Source organism: Pseudomassariella vexata (genome assembly GCF_002105095.1).
Source record: "Pseudomassariella vexata strain CBS 129021 chromosome Unknown BCR38scaffold_4, whole genome shotgun sequence".
In the NCBI taxonomy this organism is placed as follows: domain Eukaryota; kingdom Fungi; phylum Ascomycota; class Sordariomycetes; order Amphisphaeriales; family Pseudomassariaceae; genus Pseudomassariella; species Pseudomassariella vexata.
The window spans coordinates 1,392,708-1,413,855 of NW_024467959.1; the positions used below are offsets into that span (position 1 = coordinate 1,392,708).

Sequence of the window (21,148 nt, forward strand, 5' to 3'; positions counted from 1 at the left end):
CTAATATCGGATGGCCCGGGTTGGCCTTAGGTGGCCCACTCTTGACGCTGACCCCAGTCTTTATCCAAGGCCTGCCTGGCTTTCGCTGACAAGACAGTCCCTAGTTGTGCATAAAAAGGGCTCTCCGTTGTGCCAGACTCTTTGTGCGTAGCGAGCCCACTGTGCGCCTGAGCCGGGTAACAAGCTCCCACCAATGTCTGCGCAACGGGCTGCGGCAGGGAGAGGAGAGTTAGCAATGCTATGCTGGGGCTAGGGAGTTATTTTCGGGCTGTTTGAACAGGCACAGTGGGATTTCGTGCAACTGTCCAGCTGTCCAACGGTCCAATGGATTCTGCCACAGGAAAAAAGAGGCGCGGGTTCAGTCCATGAAAGGAGTTAGACTGCTTCGGACGAACTATGTCGTACAAAATGTCGCATTGGATTTATAATCGGTAAGCACAAATTCGATGACCAGCTTATCAATTGCACTGTGCTTGGATGCGTTGAAGTAAGTCTAGTAACAACTCCGTTTAGTGAGACTGCAATATTGATGCTTGCATGGCTTGGAAATCTCCTTTATAAACTCCAGGTACAGATGATTCTGGGCCTGCACGCCGGCGGGTTTGTGATATCCCCGAGTTTTCGGACTCACCATCACTTTGCGAACAGATTGGATGAACTCTGTTCAAACTTGTTTAGGTCAAACGAGTTTGCGTGGAGTTCCGAAGCGATAGGTGTTGCAAAGGCAAACACGAAAACATGGCATTCAGTCCTAAATTTTAATATGGTCGTGTATACGTCACCATATCCTCATCCCAGAATTGAAGAAGTCGAGGCGCATCCAAGACGATTGGGCATATCACGAAGAATCAACACCCAGCTCATCGTTCACTCTGTATGAAGTACGAAATCTGATGGGCAAAGATAATCCTTCCCGCTGACGGTTAGTCTTTAGTACCTAGTACCTAGTACCTGTGGGGCCCCTAAGCCGGCTGTTCAAAAGTTATGTATCTGGTGTATCTGGCTTAATCTGGCCCGTGCAATTACCAGACTGGGGGGAGGGGTGTTGTTTCGGCATCCAACACTGACGGGAGACGGAGACGGAGCTAAGCGGCCCAAGTCTCTGTCACCGATTGGTGATCTGTTACACCAGGCTCACATCTGTGCGCGTTCAGCCGTGTATGAAGTATTGAGAAGTTTCTTGCTCGTCAGCTTTGGATTGATGCTGCGACTTGAAAAGTTCAGGTTTGAATTGTATACTCAAGCATGGACCCCAAACAGCCAATTTAAATGACTGAGTCTCGGCGCTGGCCCTCCACGATAACACTACTCAGGGGCCGGCCGAGGTTGGAGGGGAACAAGGGATAGATTGGATGGATCGCCAATATCTAAGATGAAATGATCTGGATATGGAGATATGAGCCACTAAGTACACCGCCACTGTCTTGAACAAATCAAGAAGATCCTTCTTTCTCCATTTATGCCAAGTTATAATATAGGAAATCACTACAATTGCTGTTCGTGATTTCTTTTACACAGCTTTGAGGCGGTGACATTTCGGCAGCATCGCATCGTGAGTCCTACAATGCTTGACCTTACAAATGGCCGCTATTGACGAGCCAATGCAGGTAACATCACCCCAGGGCTGAAGGTGCTTCCGCCAGACTATGAACAAGTTCGCACAGTGTTGACTGACGAACCAATTATATAGTGTTGGCGGCCAAAGGTGTCACAACAAGGTCGTTCCTGCCCACGGCGTCTTATCCACCAATTCTCCTTGTAGCGGACATTCGGGTACGACGGGCGTGGCGAAGGACCGAGTGGGAAAATCGCACGAAAGCAAGGCCGCGGGTTTACCCACTCAAGCACTGATGCGGCAGATACTGTCAATGCTACAGCCCGCGATCGCGTCGTGAACAGACCCTCGGCATACACTGAGTATCCAGATGTTTGAGGAGGGGCTGGCTTCAGGGAATGGCTTCACCAACGCTCGAGTCTTCAAAGCCTGACGCACGCCTTCAATGACAATTGTTCAACAGCGAGGCTGTACGTATCGTCACTGCTTGTGGCGTTACTTGGTCACGTTGTGTGGTAGTTTTGCAAGGTCTTCGCCAGCATCCCCCATCTCTACTTTGTTATAAAGGACACGATTCCCACCAGGAAATGTCCTAAATTAGATCTTCGTCGGGGCAGAGACTAGCATGATCATAAGCGACTACTTCGTAGCGCCGCTGCCTTGCAGAAGGATGGGATGGCCCTTGAACCACCATGAATTGCCCCCTCCCCGCCCCCGACGGTATCACAGTCAGCACAGGGAGAACAAAAAAGGAAACATGTTCCCGACCCACGGAGTCTGACTGAGCGGCCTGGGCAGGAACGAGTCCGTCCGAAACTCATCCTATCCCACTCTTACCGGCAGTGGCATCAAAGAGGGGTTAGTTAAACGATTTTTTTGTGTGAACCTTAGATTTGCCTCGGACAATAAATCTCGGTAGCTTCCGGGTTACCGATTGGGCTGTTTTGGCCATATCCCATCATCCGGTCACGTCCATTTTACAAGTCACCGAGACGGCGAGCGAGTCGCAAGATTGAAAATGACGACAAAGAAGAACTGATGATGACACCAGCTCACCGTGCTGCTGATAGGAATGCCATCGTACAGCATGTCCCAGATGACAGCAACATGGCCGCCAATGCTTATTGGCCGAACCACGAGGCTTTTTTCTTTCAGACGCCGTCGCGTAATTCAGCTTTTAATGTCGCTTGCTATGCATTTGATCAACGTGTCCCCGTCATCTACTTCACGTCGTAGCCAAGCCCCATTCCCAGCTAGTACGAGGCTCCACGATAACCTGGCAACCAAATTGGGATTCAGGCAGTCCCTTGCAAGTCCCTTCGACGTTCCATATCGAAACTGGTGCGAACTCCCTGCTACGGCTTCTGACTTGCGTGTGACTTGGAGAGACGACGCAAAGCTCAAGATCATGTTTCCATTGAATATTGTTCAACGGACAGGTTCTCGCCAAGAGTACTCTCCTGATTAAAATATGTCTCGTACCATTTCTCGGAGGAGGAGCAGGAGCGGAGTGGCGCATTGCAGATCTTGAAGTGCATAAGATTGGCGGTCATCGCCCCTATGTTCATCACTTCTAGGAAGCATCGGTGGGTCGCTGCATCTATTTTGCGTCCCACCAAGCGCTTTATTAACGTACAACTCCACCTTTCCGGCCACCCACCTTTCTGGCCACATATTGCAATCCAATTGAAGGTATTCGAAACAGTGTATTCAACGTACTATTATAGCTATTCAGGTACAACCAGCTCTAATAGAAAGCTGTGCTCTAGGGCTTCCTAAGGTATAGATCTGATAGGTTCTGACGCCTTAGCTGGGTCCAGTATTACCTGATTCCGACGTTGTACCTGGTCTCGTTGCCGTTCTACTTCAAGGGCTCGATCCATCGCTTCCTTAATCTGTACAATGTTACCAAATCGGTCATTAGGCCCTAATCGTACCTTCTTACGTGGTTTGGGGCGTAACGAAGTTATCTCGGCTTCTAATGTGTGTACACGTTGGGTCAAAGTAGCGACCTCGACGCTCTGTACATCTAGCCGACGAGTCAGCTTCCGAAACAATAGCCGTTGCGACGATCGCAATGGCGTAATCGCTGCCAGACTCTCCCTAGCTACTAAGCTAGTCACTGGCGTCGCTATTATTGTCGGATCAAGCCAATTACCAGCTGTTGGTGGTGTAGTTGGTCGTTCTGATAGGGGGGCTATCGTCGGCTGAGGTCGCGACGGATCTAATGGGCATATTCCAGTTGCAGAGAAGCCTGATTGTATATTACTGATCGTGAACGACTTCGTATATGCCTCGATATATAGCGAGAGAAACGTCGACTTTTTAAATAGAATAGAACAGTACTCGATCGAGAGAGAGGTCGCTAACGAGCGATAGTACCGCTTTAATGGAGCAAATACGGCGACGTCGAGAGGTTAGAGCCCGTGAGAACAGTGTGCTAGCAAAAATAGTAACGAGATCTTGTTATAATAGGCTAACCACATAAACTCGACGTTGTCGTGAGCGATATGACCATCTAATATCAAGAGCCGCTGCTCGTCGGGATCAACTGGTTGTGTACGAGGTATAAAGATATCACGAAGCCATCGAACGGCGATATCTGTACTGATCCAACCGTTAGGCGAATAAGTATATTGCCAATCAGGTATATCGTCGCAATCGTTAAACCATTTCCCTAAATAGCTTCATCGACGCGATTGACGCGTCAGAATGGCTGAGGCCATCGCCGAGTCGTAATTGGAGGGTAGAGCGTGGAACGCCCTATCGGAGGGAAGCCTGGCGCTGGGATATCCCTTGATTGATATCGTTGAGAGCGCCTTGAATCGAATTTTCTGAATATCGAGGCATTGTATAATAATAGCCAATACCGACGATAATCTGTTGTGCCGAAGGTTGTTGTAGTTGGCAGATTAGGTGGCCGGAAAGGTGGGGTTTTACGTTAGTCCACGCAATCCTGGCTCGTGCTTGGATAAGCAGGTCAGTCCCCAGCACCTTATCGCTATCGCCGCTCTTTATCACTAGTATCTCGGACTTGCATCCAAATCATGTGATTTTCGCATCGAGCTGGAAGCTGGGTAACACGAAAAGTCGCGACTGTCCCAAGGTACCTCGCGTGTTAAAGTTGAATGACTTCAGTGACGAACGGCCGGCCAGTTAACCGCCAAGCCTGGAAACCATTGCCGGGTTAATTTATGCCACGCATTCATTTATCGACGGCATCGTCAATTACCTTAACTCATTGACTAGGTATGCAGCGGAACGGGGATATCAGGGGTTTCTTTGCAAAGAAGCCCACTCCAGCAGGTTCAAACCCACCGTCGTCGTGGTCTCAACCATTAGGGGTGGACCTGCCTTCGTCCCCTATCACGCCACAGAAAGCTGCAGTTAGAGCACCATTGAGCCGGGATGACGAGATCAAAGGCTCAGATGAAGACGACTCTGATGACTCCCTAGGGTCTCTTACGGACTTTTTCGGCCGAAAAGGAGGGCCGTCGTCGGCCTTCCAGAGGAAACCCAATGCCGCAAGCACAACACCCAAGGCTAAGAGGACAGCTTCGGGCCCTGGCTTCCACTCACCTTTGACACTGCAAAACAAGCCGCAGAGGCACAAATTCGATCTGAAGGCTCTGGTCAATCATGCCCGGCAGGACAACGCTACAGATGAAAGCGCCCGAAGAGCAGGGGAGCTCCTTCGAGAAGCAGCTGCTGATGTCGTCGAGAAGTATGACGATTCGGGGAGCGACCAGGATCCGGAGATAATGCGAGACACTGCGAGGAAACTGTTCGATGATGGCGAAAAGGATTCCAAAGGCGACAAATTCGTCAGGGCCATGAACCGGACGCAGGGAGACGATACCCGCAGTTGGTACTACTTCTTCGACCCAGCTGGACCTCCGCGTGATGTCAGTAGATCGCCGTTCCCTAAGAAGGCGGCAAAAGGACAATGGGGGTTCCTTAGCCCAGCCGATGGAAGAGATCTCGCCTTCGTCCGTGGTATTCCTATAGCCATAGCGATCAAAGGCAAGGAGTTGCCCGACGAGTTATTCGAGTGGATCTTGTCCGAGATATGCGTAGAGAAGAATCTGCAGTTGCGGGGACAGTACATGAACCTGGTTTCTCGCTGCTTTGATGACACCCGTCGTTTGGTCGACGACAGACAGCTTTATAGCATGCTGGAGAAGATAGGAGGTCCGAAGCACTCTCTTAAACACGGCAAATTTGAGCTGTCACCAGGATTCGCACAAGCCCATCTCGGCAGAGACTGGTCACCCCTGGTATCGTTCTTGCAAATACTGGCTGAAATGGCACCGAATATGAGTCCGAGCAATGTGATAGCCGCAGTGCAAATGTTATTACGGATGAGTCTTGACCCCGTTGTCAGCTGTATAGTGCAAGTAAGGAGCGAGTATGACGCCGCGATGACTGCCTTGGCCTCAGCTCTCCCGAAGGTGGAGGAGCAATGGAATGCTTGCGTAAGTTTCTTCTCGATGACAGCCCCCGAAACGACGCTGACGTTACCAAAGTGCAATCAAATCTGCTCATATTTGCATGAGGGAGTAGAGACAGCGTCGCAGAGAAGTGTTGCGGTGAGACTCATGCCACTCTCCCGACCTCGCGTCTGCGATCTCCGCAGACGCCTCGCCGCCATGGCCCTCTTCGGCAACCCCGATCTGGGCCGCAAGCATCCAGATCAAACCCTCACGTTCCACGATATCTTCACACGCATAGACGAGGATGATTTCAATGTCACCCACTCGACCGACTTTGCCGAGTTGAACGCCCTCATCGCTCTCCTCGACATCGTCGTTGACGACGGAGAGCACCTCCGCGCAAAGGTGGGCCCAAGTTTCAGTTCCAACCCCGCGGACCCTGATGCGGAGGCCACCAAGTTCGACGCCGAGGTCGACCATTTGGCGTTCAAGCTCAAGGCCATTCACGACAAGCTCAACGACAACAGCCAAATCTCTAGGAAGGAGGCCAAGTTGGCTCTCGACAGCATCGGCAAGCGACTGACATACGAGGTGCGCTCGCGGCCGCCGCCCAAGACGAGCATCTTTGACGCTGAGCCTGAGGAGGATGCGTCGTTGCCTAAGCAAAGAGATTTCATGAAGAAGTGGGCGCAGAGAAAGACGGATGCGAAGGCGGGGAAGGAGAACACACCGGCGGGGGCAAATGACTAAAAGTGTGGTCGATGGATCTCATGACTATCACGGCGATATGATTATCAAGAGAAGCAAATGAGAACACGGGAGGGGAGTGGTGTACTTGGGTAATCGTGACCCCCGATTAATAGTTGTTGCTGGCTTGACCCACTAGATATGGTCAAAGCCTTGGATGGCCTTGACCATGTCCACGCCTATCATGCAAACACGTTATGAGCAAAGTTCGGCATAGTTGGTTTATCAATATCAATTTGCCTGAGACCCCGGCCGTATGATACACTAGAGTATATCCGCCATGTGTAGCTGGTAATCAAAGCATTTCAATCAACGATCACCTTGTCGCACAATGAAGGCAACCTCCGACCCCTGAGCTCCGTCTCTCATATTCCACAGAATCGTGACTTGATGCGACGCAATGCTGTCCCCTTAGTCAAAGAACTTGCGGTTGGGGTTATCGCCAAACAGTGTCTTGCGCATCACCGGCAGAGCACTGATCTGCAGAAGCCGCAACCGCTCGTCAAAGGTGTTGTTGATGTCGATCTTGCCTTGGCCACCGACGATGGAAACTCCGCCCGAGCTACCGGAAACAGCATGTCAGCATTTCATCCCTCATCTCAAATCACACTTGCAAGGGTGGGAACGGGGGGACTCACGACCCCTCTGGCAGCGCATTATCCTCGTCAATGGTAACCTTGGTCTCCTTGCCCGTCTTCTCCTTGTACTCCTTCTCAGCATCCTCAATAGCGCCCTTGACAATCTTGTAGTCCTTCTCGCGAGCGCGGACCACGACCTCCTTCTCGGTGAGGGCGTACATGCCCTCAAGCATGAGGCCCTTGAGAATCTCGCGGTACTTCTTGTCGTCCTTGGTGGCGTCGGCGAGCTGGTTCTGGGCGGAGGCGAAGATTTCGTCGAGCAGCTCTTGCCGGGAACCCAGCACCTTGAGCCGCGTCTTGTTGGCAACGGTCGACCGCGTGATCTGCTGCGTCATGGACGCCTGCTTGAACTTCTTGGCGTACGTTGCGTCGATGGCATCCGTTTCTTGGCGCACCAGCTTCGACTTTTCGATGCTGAACTCTTCGTTGGCTTTTATCTCGATCTCGCGTGCTTTCTCGAGGGCCTCTTGCTTGATGAAGGCCGTCATCTTGCGGAGCTCTTGTCCGACCTGAGAGGAGGTTTAGTGCTGCATTCTGGACGGTAGAGTGACAATTCGAAATGGCTAAAGCTACATCAAACTCTAGGGACGAGTGCCGGCATAGTCATCCACACTTACTTGGTCGTCGGACAAGGCGTGAGCTTGCGACATGTTGAAGGTGGGTTGATGATGAGCGGTTTGGGAGGATGTGAGGTCTTTGTTGTGAGGTAGGAAGTTGGTACGTTGTGTTCAGCGAGGAATTAAGAGTTGCCGCGAATAGAAGTATTGGAATCACAGCCCAATAAAAGCAAGCTCACTCAAATCTTGAAAGAGGAATGGGAGATACCGTCTGTAGGTTGGTTGAGGTTCGTGGATCCCACGGTACGATACGTTCCCCAAGCTACGCTACCAGGTTTAATGTCGAGCATGCAAGGCGAGGCAGCTGACTGGTCCACTTGCAGCAGTTGTCCGAGCTTGGGGAGCATTGTCCGTCATCTAGACTACAGCAACATTACCTGGGAGCAACCGTAGCCACAATGACTTGGGATACTTGAAGCAGCACAGCCACATAACTGAAGTTCTCAACTCAATCCAAAGCACGCCAACAAGCCAAGCCCCCTTCCAAAGGCTGGAGCTACGTGGGATTTGGTGGGATACAACACTTCCCACAAGTTTCCTGGGTTAATCAACCGCATGGAGCGTCTGGTGCGGCAGTTATGACTTTCAAGCACCAGACCCAAGCCATCAAGCGCCATGCGGACCGTCCAAAGAGGCGCCGAATTGAAGGCTCGGTTGGTCCCTGCAGGCTCAAGTGTTCAAACTAGGAGTGACTTGGACACTAGACTTTGATGTATGCGACTCTGCAGTGTTTCAATGCTCAGAAGACCAACTTACAAGATCATTTTTTTCGGATGAAATAAAGCTCGCGAGTCAGTTCAAGAACCAGTCAAGTTAGCCATCGACCATGTGATATTTCCTCTGTTATCGACCCTTACCGCTGCGGGCGAAATCGATTGAAGTCGGCGAGACTTCTGTGTTTGTAACGGTAGAGGGTGCGCATGCATGTTGGGGATTGGATCACCTTGCTTCTTTTGGGCAACACCCTGGTCAACCGCGGCGTCATCGAGCACACCCTGTTCTCATATCGGTGTACCTGACAACCACCTACCATACCACAGTAGTACGGCATCAGTCCACGTCGTGTAACTTCTAGCTCTCCCGCAAGACCCCGTCGCTTTCTCTTTTTCCCGCTACGAACCCCCCTCGCCACCGACAGTTCATAGACCAAAACAGATCCAGAGTGTGACAAGCGATAAAACTCAATCCGAACAGACGACATCGATGTGCAGCCGGGGTCGCTATTCATCTGCGAATTCCGCCAGATGAGCCTCGAGCTCGCATTGTCGCCATGGGGTCGCTGGGCGGACTCTCTCCTGGAGGGAGCATTGCGGTATGCATCTCCCCAGACTGACTACTGATATGTGATTGGGGACATCAGGTCTAATGTTGTATAATCCGCTTTGTTAGATCGGTGTTGTAGTCGGCTTGCTATCGACCAGCGTCCAGTCATTAGGTCTAACCCTTCAACGAAAATCCCATATCCTCGAAGACGAGAAGGGACCGCACGATGTTCGTCGACCACCACACCGGAGGCGCAGATGGCAGCTGGGAATGGGCATGTTTGTCATCGCCAACGTGCTGGGGAGTAGTATCCAAATTTCGACATTACCGCTGCCCGTTCTCTCGACGCTACAGGCCGCCGGGCTGGTCTTTAATTCGATATGCGCCACCCTAATACTGAGCGAACCTTTTACGAGATGGAGTTTATGGGGCACGATGCTGGTATCGGCCGGTGCGCTACTGATAGGGATATTTGGCGCCATTCCGTCGCCGGCGCATAGCCTACGGGAGTTGCTGGATCTCATGGGTCGATGGCCATTCATCCTTTGGATGGCCTTACAGGCTCTCCTGGTCGTGACCATCGCTGCAGTGACAGATCTGGTCAGCCACTTCGGTAGATGGTCGCAAAGTATCAAATTTCGCTTCCTCCGCGGCCTGGCATACGGGTGTATCAGTGGCATTCTGTCTGCGCATTCCCTCCTGTTTGCAAAATCGGCCGTGGAGCTGCTTCTCAGAACGATTGCCGACGGCGATAACCAGTTCGTTCATTGGCAGTCCTGGATGATAATCCTAGGACTCATCTCCCTGGCATTGAGCCAGCTGTACTATCTTCATCGGGGTCTAAAGTTGGTCTCAACGTCCGTCTTGTACCCTCTCGTCTTTTGTATTTACAACATCATCGCCATCCTTGACGGCCTGATCTATTTCAACCAGACTAACCTCATTACACCCCTGCAAGGCGGCCTTATCGCCCTCGGCACTGTCATCCTCCTCGCGGGCGTGCTCGCGCTTTCCTGGCGTTTAAGCGACGAACAGCACTCTCCAGCAGGAGTTGGCCAGTCAACCCTTGCACCTGGCCTCGGATTGGTGGAGGACACAGAAGGCGAGGAAGAATCACTCATTGACTCTGACAGCTTATCAGATGGCCAAGGGCCTATTCCAGCTACCTATAATACGTTCGGCCCGCACGATGGCGTCGATACGCCCTCGAAACGCTGGAGCGAACGACGGGAGATATGGGACGAGCTAGAAGATCAGGAAGCGCCAAGTCCTACCATACCTCCGACGATGCGCTCTCTCCCTTTATCAGTCGGCGCGGACGAGATGACGGCATTACTTGACAACTCGAGAAGACACGTTTCAAATACTTCGGTGGGTTCAGTATCCACCGCGGGCCCGTCAAATACAGAGGCAATGACGACGCCGAGGAGGATGTTCCGCCGCCGGCGGAAGTCAACGGGTTTCCCTGGTTTTACGGCCCGGAAGCATGGTCGTAGGAAGAGTGCTAGCGGCGTGCAGGATGCTCTCGGGGGTATATGGAAGATGCGGTGGTTCCGAACTCGGGAAAGAGGCGAGAGCGTGAGTGCAATTGAGGGGGGCGCCGCACCGCCTTGGCTCCGGGATGAGGAGCGTGGGGAGGAGGATGAGAGCAGAGATGCACCAGAGAGTCGAGATATTGACCGGTCTGCACGCAGGATGCCGAGGGTCGAAGACATGGTTTGATTCGAAATGGAGTTGTGCATGCGGCTTTACCAAGCGTTTGGCACCTGGTATAACTACTGCTGCTGCTGGTCTGGGTTGGAGAATTGAACGTTGGGAAGGCGGGCGTTTTCTCTGTCATATAGCGATACTGATATTGCATAGTAGATACACGCAACTGGGCTGGAGTGCCCGGGCGGTATTATTGAACTTATCATTTTTTGTTCCATAATGTTATCTTGGTTTACCAAGAGTAATGGTCTGCAGTGAGTGGACATCATGTAATTCGTGAGACTTAGCAAGCATCAAGCATACATGGAGACTAGCAGAAGCCTTTCTATTTCAAAGAACACTTGTTTGCCTTGCTCCGACTCCCTGAAGACTATCAAGACGGAAATTTTCTGCGCGTCCACTTGCGTGCTGAATGGGACACTGGAGACCAAGGTCCCAATCCCAGCTAGGCGACTGAGTCTATTTACGTGAGTGTAAAATACGCGCCAAATTCCAACTGGCGTATGAAACTATTTTACTGATAGGATCTCTCTCAGCTCTTAAGTTGAACCTTGGGGGGCTACTGTGTATAATAACCAGGGGTTCGACGTCATACATACATATATATATGTATACAGGCCAACGTGGCTCCTATAAACACAAATGCGGGGGGCCAGTGATACCACTCTTAGCGACGTAGTCTACGTATGAAGCAAGTCGACTTGAGTCTAGCTGCTAGCTACATGCATTAACTGTCTATGGATTTGGATTGAAAATACTGTGATGATCTTTGCCTTATGAAGCAGCTGGCTCAGGTATCGAGGTCGTTGCATCACAGATGCTCTTCACATGCTTGAATCCGTTGTATGGTCGTCAAACAAACACCCCGATCAGAGTGAGATTCCTGTCTATTGTGGGTATATACCATCAGAGTGTGCCTCTGAAAGATTCGCAAATCGGTGCCGTCACCGGGCCGTCACCGGGAGTCAGCTGTCGTGACAATTAACGTACACACGGCTGAACTTGTGCCTGAGTGTCTCTTTTCCCAGCTTGACACAGCACAGCACATCAGCGTCATCCTCATCCTCAACTACCTAGATCCAACATGCCATTTCCTCATTACAAAATGAACGATTTACATGATGCTGTTATTAGCTTATCTTTCCGCGGGGATTGCAGCGGCGGTCATTGATGTAACTTTACCGCCCTTCGAACACCTGCCACCACTTCTTCTTGTCGGCATTACTAGCCTTCTTGATCTGCAACCGCCTCAGCTTCTCCCGGTTGCGCGGGTCCAGCATGGCGCCGTGTCCCTCATCGTGGAACCAGTGGTAGCCGCTGACTTTTTTCAGGCTGCCGCGCTCGTCACCCTGCATCTTCATTACTTGGACTCTGCGCAGCTTCTTCAGGCCGTACGCGCAGACCCAGAGGGAGAGTATTACCGAGACGCCGGTGACGGCGCTGAAGCCCCAATTCGTCTCTTCGATGAAGTTCTCCAAGTTCATGCCATAGAGACCGGCGATGAAGGTCCCCATGGCGAGGCCGAGTGTACCTACGCTAAACTTCAAATCGAGCAGCATGAGGGAGTTGCGATTGGCGTCGAGAATTGCACGGGCGCTAACAACATTAACATGATAGATCCGAGGAGAGCATTGTCGGGACTGCTTACATCTCCTCGGTGTTCCTGATGCTTGACACCAAGTTGCCAGCCTCTTCTACGATTTCGTCGCAGAGCTTATGATAGGACTCCAACAGCATCTCGACTTCAGTGTGGTCATCCACTTCTCGATAGATATCGTGCGTCTTCTCAGTGAGATACATCATAGCCAAATCATCGTCGGCCTCCAGCACGTCGTCGAGGGCATTTCGCACAAGTCTCGCCTTCTGCTCAAAGGTGCTCAGCTTCTTAGAAAGGATGAGGAGAAACCGCAGGCCGTGACGGTCGATGTCATCTTCGAGCTCGCTAAGCAGGCGAATGACAGGGTCGCGGACGGCTTCGAAGTCGGATTCGAGTTCTTGGGTGACTGATTGAAGGACAGCTTCGAGAGCGCGGAACTCGTAGGGCAAGCCACCATTGCCCGGAGATGTCCTTTGTTGGAGCTTGTGTTGTAGATCATACATAAAGGCAGACTGTGGGTAGGAGCTTTTGGAGCCGTAGACATCGAAGAGCAAGACCCGGTTGTACTTAATAAGGACCCTCAGGTGGAGCAGGTTGAGTAGGATAGACTGCGGTCGGACGAGGATATGGGGTAAATTGGATGAGTCAATTTTGCGCAAGTCGCGAGGCAACAGACCAAACTATACCAGGTCAGCGGTTGTCCCATGCCCAAGATACCACACACTTGAACCTACCCTGGCGATCAGTTCGCTTTTCTTGAACTCGCCATCCACTACTATGGCAGCACCGTTCTCGTCGACCTCAGTGCAGCGCAGCCGCGGCTCCAGAGCTGCCTGTCGGCTGAGTTGTCGATGGGTGTTGAACATGGAATTATTCTCACCGTCTGCATTGGGCTCTGGGAGGTCATCGGGCTTCAACTCAGTCGCCTTTGGCCATGTGCCTTGATCACCCAATGTTTGCTTACATGACGGCGGCGCATTTGAGGCTATCGAGCTGTGTCGGGGCGCAACTGTCGTTGTAAAGAATGCTGGTCGCTTACTCCTTGCGTTCTTCAGGGCACAGGGTGTACGATTTGGCGAAAGGAGCCCCAGATCAAGCAGTCCAGCTTGGAGGTGGTAGTCATGTCGAGTTTTTGAAACTGTGCAATCTTTTGACAGAGCTCGAGATGCCTTCCTGGACAGGTTGAGGATCTTGCGCGTGGTACCACCGTGGCTCGGATTGAAGAAGCTGAAGCTGAAGTTCTCAGACTGGCATCGCAGAAATCGTAGAAGCCTCAGCGAGGGCACCGGAAAGTGAGCCGACGCCATTGATGGGCGTCTCAGCATGACAGGGTGGCTTCTATACGCTTTGCTTTGTCGTAATATTCATGGTGCTGAAGACCGCTGTGCTATGTCGTCACATCTCTGAAGTTGTCCAAAAAATTCCCCAGTTCCCGGTCACGGTCCGCCGACATCTATTCGCGCTAGAACTGCACTGCAGGAACTTGATGTGGGTCTACTGGTAAGAATTGAGCTGACATCGTCCGAAGTTTACCCATCGTATACAACTTTTCGTGCCTCTCAAACTTGCACAGGAGACATTTTATCACGGCAGTTGCCACATTTGAAGACTCTTTTCGTGACTTAGCTATAAGACAACTGAGCACAATTGGACTACAACCCAATACATACCTGTAAAATATGTGCACAGGAAGCTAACTGCAAGCATGCTGCAAGGGTTGAAGCTATCATCCCAACTTTGCGGCGAGGTAAGCATATGATCAGTGAGAGTTCTCTTGAGTATTTTCTCGCATCATTCCACCCAAAAAATAGAAGTCTGGCTAGCATGCCCTACAACTGCTTCGATGGATTGATTATTCATCTGATTTTTCAGAAATTCGCAACTTCCTTGACTTACGGCTACTTTTATGTTCTGAGCCGCTCTCGGAATCACCCACAAAACGTTCCCAAGCACAGAAAATCCCCATTACATCATTACATGTCCCTGACATACACCAACATCATCATTGTTGTTGCTTCTTGCAGTCACGATGGAGTTGACCCCCATCAGAATTACCGGCAAGCGCCGTCGCAAGGGTGAGCCCGCCATGCCCATTGTCCACCCAAAGGACGGTATCAAGGCTTCAAAAAGGAGGAAGACGAAAGAAAAAGCCGTCTTCAAGCCCAAGGCTTCCTATCTGGAGAAGAGTATCCCGCTAGAAATCATGGAGCGCATTTTCTGGATGAGTGAAAACGTCAACTTGCCGCGAGCCAGTCTGCGACTGGGTTGGCTTCTGTCCGCCATATCCACCCGCCAGCAGACGTTTCTCGAGGCCTTTGGACCGACTTGGGATGTCTGGTTTGGTTGCCTGCGGAGAGTAACGCCTGACTCGACAGTGCAGAGCTATTATGGATGGGACAGCGATTCTATCAGATTTGGTGGCAATCCAGAATTTCAGGTATGTACCATGTTTAAAAAGGAGCCTTTGGACTGAATTACTGACGTCTCTTGCAGTCTGCGCTGCTGCAGTACTCTTGGGTCAACATATCTTTCATCATGGAATGCTGCGATCTCTGGGCACATCGATATGGAATGGACCGGCCCCTCCAGCAAATCAGCGTGTGGTCTGATCCAGCAGAGGACAGCAGTGGCCTCAATCTTCTGCACCCTGGTGGGCACGAAGGACTCGATACAGCCCAGCAACGCTTCCGTCAAGATTACGATGAATTCTGCATCCGTTCCTCGCTTCCCCTACTCATCGAAGATGTCAGCTTCATTGAAGTTCATCGCGGCACTCAAATCCCAGACAAGCTCTTGACAGGTCCCTGGGACGAGGATGCACTGCAGAAATTCTTCTGGATGTTAAGAGCTGGAGCGCGTCTTTCCCCGGAGCAAACATGGGAAACGACGCTCGAGGGGTTCCAGAATGCGATGGCCACCGAAACGGATCCTCCTAGTGGATTCTTCAATATGCGCGTGATCCGACTATTATACCTGCTAGGCAGCTTTCTTGCTTGGCCTGACTACATCCTCGCTGCCGAAACTGAGAAGTTGTTCGAGAGAATGCGCACTATTCATGATGAGCGGCGCCCCGAGCTTACCAAAATCTATCGGGTTGTTGAGAGAATGCTGCGCTATCATACGCGCTCCTGGAGAATTAGTGATGTACACTCATCATCACTAGCTTAGCCATGGCACTTTTCTGACCGAGTAGTGTTACCACGTAGTTAGCGAAAATGCTAGGTGGTTGAGGCAGGTTTATGCCCTGCTTGCTGGCAGCTGCCAGGAAGCTTTGGTGCAGTCAGGGGCGCGGAATCCACGGCATGAGCAATTCTTCTACTTGATCACTATAGCTTAAGACGACGAGCATACCGGGACCTTCACGAATGCATCTTGATAAAAACAACTTCCCACGATTATGTTGTCGTATATTCTTTGTGTACTGATGTATGCCACCATCAAGCCGGCTTGCACTTGTAAAGCTTAACCGCTACTCTAGGGAAGACAGATGAGCAATAATTTATCCGATTCCTCGGACATGTGTATGGGTGACCTCGGAGCAGTATATCTCACATTCGCAGCACAGCTACCTCACACGTTTTGTCAACTACCTCCTCCCGGTATATGTGTAATGCAACCTTATCGCAAACCTACCTTTCCATTCCAGATCCCACTTACTCCGGTCTTCATATTGCATTTCCCTTGCCCAAAACTACGTACTACACATTCCATATCAAACCCTTCCTCATCATGCGTCACTCAGCATATCTCACAACTCCACATTATTTCACAAGCGAACACCAAAGCATATGGTTATTCATTCGACTCGAATGATAACCTTCCAACCCAGCGCCCCAGCCTCCCTGATAGCACAAGCCAGGCACCCTCTCCTCCTCCGACTTACCAGCGCATTCCAGCCTCGCTCCGCGCACAACGCTCTTACCAGCATCTCCAAGTCAGACCCGAACTGCCTCTTCCGCGTCCCCAGCCGCATCTTCGACTCGGGGCTGGGCGGGTCGATCCTCGAGACTCTGCTCCCGGTCGAGACTATGCTGCCAATAGACGCTGCGGTGCTCGGCCTCCTCTCGGGTCCGCCTGGAGGTGTAGGCATTTGAACTATGGGGACCGGCGGGGGCTCGAGGCCGAACGAAGATGATATGGAACTCATGCGCGATAGAGATGGCAGGTCGGGGGTACGTGGGGGGGCAAAGCCGGTGATGCAGTCGATGACGAGGGCACGAGATTGTCGTGGTATCGTGGACGATGAGCTGTTATTTGATCGAGAACCTGAAGGAACCTGTTCAAGGAGATCGTCCAAGGTAGCAGTAGGCTTGCTTAGAAGCTCAGAAATATGAACGGCGGTATATGTGTAATATTTGTGAAGCGGGTGACCTGTTTCAAGATGAGTTGGGAACTTGATTCAAAAATTCGGCTTGGGTGCTTGCCTGTGATATGAGCTGAGCTAGAGGTCTTTCCACTCCAATCTTGCCCGCCGAGGTCGATGTGCTGAATTGTAGGACTGCTCGCTGACTTGAGAAATTTGACGTGGCTTGAAGGAACGCAGGGGTGGGCCGTGACAAAGTATACATCTGTAGATAGAGCGAAGCTCAACTCTTGCTCTTGTTCAATCCCATCATGAGTCATGGTAAAGGCCATGGAGGCTGGATACGTTGGAATCTCGGAAAGTAAGCTGTCCTCGGTAACTGGGGACTCTTTCTCATCAGTCGGTGTCGAGTGAATACTGCCCAAGGGGGTAGAGAGGTCCAGATGCTGGAACTCAATTCTGATGTTGGAAGGGGGCGGGTTTGAGTACGAGTTCTCGTGTGGCAGAACAAAGTCGGCGGGCAAGACATTAGAAGGATCTGCGTCACCCAGCACGTCCGACTCGCGCTCGATTGCGACCTTGCCCCATAGTCGAGCCTTCTTTCCAGTATGGGCAACATCGTCTTCGCGACGTTAGCCTGATGTTAATTGATTGGGGGGTGGGGGGGGGGGCGCATGTTAGGCTCACCGGGGATATCCTTGACGTCGACTTCCAACCACCCTTCGCCCAGCTCTCTCGGAGTAATGTCACTGGATATCCAGCCCATGCTTTCTGCCGAACCCCTCCCAGCAGCTAGCACGCGCCCAACGATGCAGGCGGTGCTCCAGAAGCTTTTCCTACTATACACAAATCCTCCACAGAGATTGGCCATAGGTCCTAATTTTGCCATAGCCTGCTGGTCGTTTTCGAGTAGAGTGGACATAAGGAAGTGTGATAAAGCTTCTCCTGGTAGTACCAATCCGGAAACGTAAGATTTGGAGAGCCAGCCGGACGGGTGTAATGCCGCTTCGACCTTCCGCCGCCTAGAAGGCATTCTCCGCAGATCTGCAGATTTCCTATCTCCTCCAAAATATGATGACCTACTAGTATCGCTCGTTGGTAGGGGCGAGTTGATCGGAGTAGCCTGTGCCATAGCAGGGGTGTTGATGCTTAGCCTCGTTATGTACGATTCGATCTCTGGCCAGCGCAGTTTTCGTGCAAACTGCGTCAGCCCAAAAACCTGTCTTTGGTTATATTTGCCCTGAATGGCATACAGGTACTCAGAATGGCCCTGATGACGATGTTGAGAATCGGTAAACAGCGATCCGGGTATGCTCTCATGTTTCAGAGACATTTTGCTGGTCAGCGTGGTGAGCCATCCTTTCGGAGTAGACGCTCCCGACGGCGGAGCTTCGGTCTTTGATATGTATATATTCTCGAGCCATGAACGGGCAAGCAGAAGCGACCACCTGACTGACGTGTTTGCCTCCTTTTCAAATCTGTGAACTTCGGATGCTCGGAGATTCTGTCCGCCAATCTCATCTCCTTCCGTGATCATGTCTAGTCGAATCAGAAGCTCGCATGCAAGGAGAATCTGGAGAAGCAGCCAATAACGCTCTTCGGTTCGATCTTGAGCATCCATTCCCTCCTTGATGGACGAACCATCCTCCAATTCGTCATCCAGGGGGAACCCCCACAGCATCTGGCCAAGTCGAATCCTCCACTCCACGTGCGAGAAATCATACCAGGCATTGGATGCGGCTAGCACCTTAACCAACGCATAAATCTGCACAGACAGGCTGTACGGGTCATTGCGATCAATAGCCTTGGTTGGGGGGTGAAGAACTTTGAGGAACAGCTCGTTGTACATGTCATGAACCCCTGAACGCTGAATTAAACGGTCAGCCTCATACCTCTCCTCGCACTTCAATAACTGTTCCATAATGGCAGCCTCGTCTAGATGTCTCAAGCCATCTTTGGTCGTGATGAGTTTTTGCCGGAACTCGATGATTACATGTGACTTGGTGCCCAGACTATCGAAGCCGTACTGTTCGTCCTGTAGGGCGTCTGCAACGGATAACTCCAAAGCTGCCTGGTACCCTATAGTCCCCTTCTCTAGTCCTTGCATGCTTAGCATGTTGGGCCGTTCCCGACATTTCGTATTGAAGTGGGCGCGTCTCTTAGCAGACCACGGACCGGGTGACAAGGGGTCGCGCATAATTATGCGAGGGCAAGCCGTTACACAACCCCATGCATCATCTTCAATCTGAACATGATCCGTCAAGTCCCGGATGGTCAATTCCTCATCCCAGGGAAAAGCGACGGAAGGAAGCGGGGCTCCGGTGCCGTATCCTTGAGACCTGGCGAAGTATTGCGGGGCTCCCGAAAACAGCTTCTCGACATCTGTCTCGCTCAGGTTGGCCATGATGCGGTCCAGCTTGAGGACTGGCTTTGTCGCAGGCCCATCCGCCTTTTCAAGCGTCCCCGGGTGAGGTGGAGAGGGCAGCGGCTTGTTAGGGTCGATGCCCGGAGCACGGTGGGCTACCGGTGTCAGTGTCTCGGAAGCTAGCGGGGGGCTTGAGAGTTGCTAATTTGGGTAATGTTAGTGCTTAGTGCCAATCGACGACCACGACAAAATAACGTAAACGTAAAAGACGATTATACACATGAACAAGGTGCCATTCTCGAGCCCGGAAGAAAAGTCTTCATGTTTCGCAAAGACAGTGGAGTCCAATGCAGGAACAGAACGGCCAAACAAATGGAATCGTTCGAGCGGACGAGGTCACGAGACCACAATCCCCTCACTTGAGACGCGACGAGAGTTCTAAAGTTGGGCCGCTCGGTCAGGTGGAAGTGGTGAGGTTCCAGGTGCTGACAGATGCTGCGGGCTTCGTACCGTGTTGCTGGGCGGCGCCTTCTCCGCACCACTTGAAACTCCTCCATCAATTGCTGGGCTCGAGGCTCGTTTGATCAGACCTCGTAGAAAATCTCGGCTGTGCTGTCGATTCTGGAGTCCATTTCCCGTCGTTTGGCCGCTTCTCGATTTTGTTACCCTGTCTCGCGCATCAGTGAAGAAGTCTCGGGCAGAGCGTTTGAGCGCCGATAAGGACGGCATCTTTCCCTCAATTCCAAGTCTAAATATCAGTCCTCAGCACCCAACACAGGCGGGAAGGCCACCGTGAACAACCTGCATTGATAACAATGCAATGCAATGGGACGTGGATGCAGCAGGAAAGAGGTATAGGGCAGACGACGATATCTGAATAACGGTAGAATGGAACAAGCATCTAGCCCACAACTGCCGACAGTAGGAGGAATGATATGAATATGTCCCTGTCAACCCGTCAGCAAATCCAGAGATCCATGCATTGATGCATTGAGGATACAAAGAAATATAAATTGATCAAGGTCTGAGACAAACTTATCAGACCTGCTCAATATACCAAGATGATGGGTGGGAGCATGGGACGAAGAACATCGTGCACCCCAAATACCCAGATACCGGAATGGCCAAGGGTCCGGCCACATGTGCTAAAAGCAGGTTTATAATGCATCCATCTATGTCAGCCCTCCTGAAAACCGACTGGAGAGATATCAAATACCGAAAGTAGTTCAGCATAAGAGGCAACGTGAGCTGCCTAGCTCGCATCAAGACTCAGAGGCTGCATAGCGAACAAGAAAAGCTGGGAACGCAAGTCATGTAGATCCTTGATGCGCATCGTCATAGGTGGAAGCGCAGATAAGCGTTCTGCAACCTGCAGCTCACAAGTCCGGGGTCTGCAGTCTCTGCAGCCGCAATGAGCAGCGCTGTTCGGTTGGAAACTCCCACGATAGACCTCGATGCGTTTCATATTGCAATCCGCCTCCACGGGTTATTGGGCTGGGATGCTTGCGCGTCATCTGATAAGAACAACAGTTTCCGAAGACCATGGGGTAGACGCAGTCAAAATCCTGGACGCTGCGGAACGAGAGACGAAGTTCCTCATAATTCCATGGCAGCACAACTGCATTATTTCAATGTCATGGGTGGGTGGGTTCCCATCATGGTGGCTTATACCACTTGCAAGTATATACCTCATGTAAGATCTTTATTTACATGTCCACGTCGCTGTTGTCAATGCTATTGATGCATTGTGTTTTCTGAGCTATTATGACCATGAATTCTTACCATAGTATTTACCACCGGCGAAAGAACTGCGGCTACAACCCACATCGATGACTTGTAGAGCTCACGTGCCGCAGACAATGCCAAGAGAATGACGCAACTGTATCACGATGACATCCCAGCAACGACCTGCTACTACCG

The 21,148-nt window shown here is 51.4% G+C and overlaps 6 protein-coding genes across 6 annotated transcripts; 3 read left to right on the forward strand and 3 right to left on the reverse strand.

Moving 5' to 3' along the window:
• Nucleotides 1-4,806: 4,806 nt before the first annotated feature.
• On the forward strand, nucleotides 4,807-6,738 carry BCR38DRAFT_482976 (uncharacterized protein; the record flags this gene model as incomplete). The annotated part of the gene is made up of 2 exons (XM_040863568.1): nucleotides 4,807-6,030; nucleotides 6,082-6,738. 2 exons carry the CDS (start codon nucleotides 4,807-4,809, stop codon nucleotides 6,736-6,738), a joined length of 1,881 nt encoding a protein of 626 aa, XP_040717980.1.
• A 408-nt stretch (nucleotides 6,739-7,146) lies between these two features.
• On the reverse strand, nucleotides 7,147-8,023 carry BCR38DRAFT_456150 (ATPase, V1/A1 complex, subunit E; the record flags this gene model as incomplete). The annotated part of the gene is made up of 3 exons (XM_040861881.1): nucleotides 7,147-7,297; nucleotides 7,374-7,882; nucleotides 7,991-8,023. The coding sequence occupies 3 exons, from the start codon at nucleotides 8,021-8,023 to the stop codon at nucleotides 7,147-7,149; spliced, it is 693 nt and encodes a 230-aa protein (XP_040717981.1).
• Nucleotides 8,024-9,279: 1,256 nt separating this feature from the next.
• On the forward strand, nucleotides 9,280-11,285 carry BCR38DRAFT_426809 (uncharacterized protein). The gene has a single exon (XM_040859793.1). It carries the CDS (start codon nucleotides 9,524-9,526, stop codon nucleotides 10,973-10,975), a length of 1,452 nt encoding a protein of 483 aa, XP_040717982.1. The 5' UTR covers nucleotides 9,280-9,523; the 3' UTR covers nucleotides 10,976-11,285.
• A 437-nt stretch (nucleotides 11,286-11,722) lies between these two features.
• BCR38DRAFT_426810 (uncharacterized protein) lies at nucleotides 11,723-14,011 on the reverse strand. Its single transcript, XM_040859794.1, has 3 exons — nucleotides 13,295-14,011; nucleotides 12,612-13,240; nucleotides 11,723-12,559 (listed from the first exon to the last, which is right to left on the reverse strand). Exons 1-3 carry the CDS (start codon nucleotides 13,883-13,885, stop codon nucleotides 12,142-12,144), a joined length of 1,638 nt encoding a protein of 545 aa, XP_040717983.1. The 5' UTR covers nucleotides 13,886-14,011; the 3' UTR covers nucleotides 11,723-12,141.
• Nucleotides 14,012-14,155: 144 nt separating this feature from the next.
• BCR38DRAFT_472784 (uncharacterized protein) lies at nucleotides 14,156-15,924 on the forward strand. The gene is made up of 2 exons (XM_040862924.1): nucleotides 14,156-14,997; nucleotides 15,054-15,924. Exons 1-2 carry the CDS (start codon nucleotides 14,590-14,592, stop codon nucleotides 15,726-15,728), a joined length of 1,083 nt encoding a protein of 360 aa, XP_040717984.1. The 5' UTR covers nucleotides 14,156-14,589; the 3' UTR covers nucleotides 15,729-15,924.
• Nucleotides 15,925-16,356: 432 nt separating this feature from the next.
• BCR38DRAFT_337311 (uncharacterized protein) lies at nucleotides 16,357-19,267 on the reverse strand (the record flags this gene model as incomplete). The annotated part of the gene is made up of 3 exons (XM_040855527.1): nucleotides 16,357-16,931; nucleotides 16,955-17,485; nucleotides 17,551-19,267. 3 exons carry the CDS (start codon nucleotides 19,265-19,267, stop codon nucleotides 16,357-16,359), a joined length of 2,823 nt encoding a protein of 940 aa, XP_040717985.1.
• Between the last annotated feature and the right edge of the window lie 1,881 nt (nucleotides 19,268-21,148).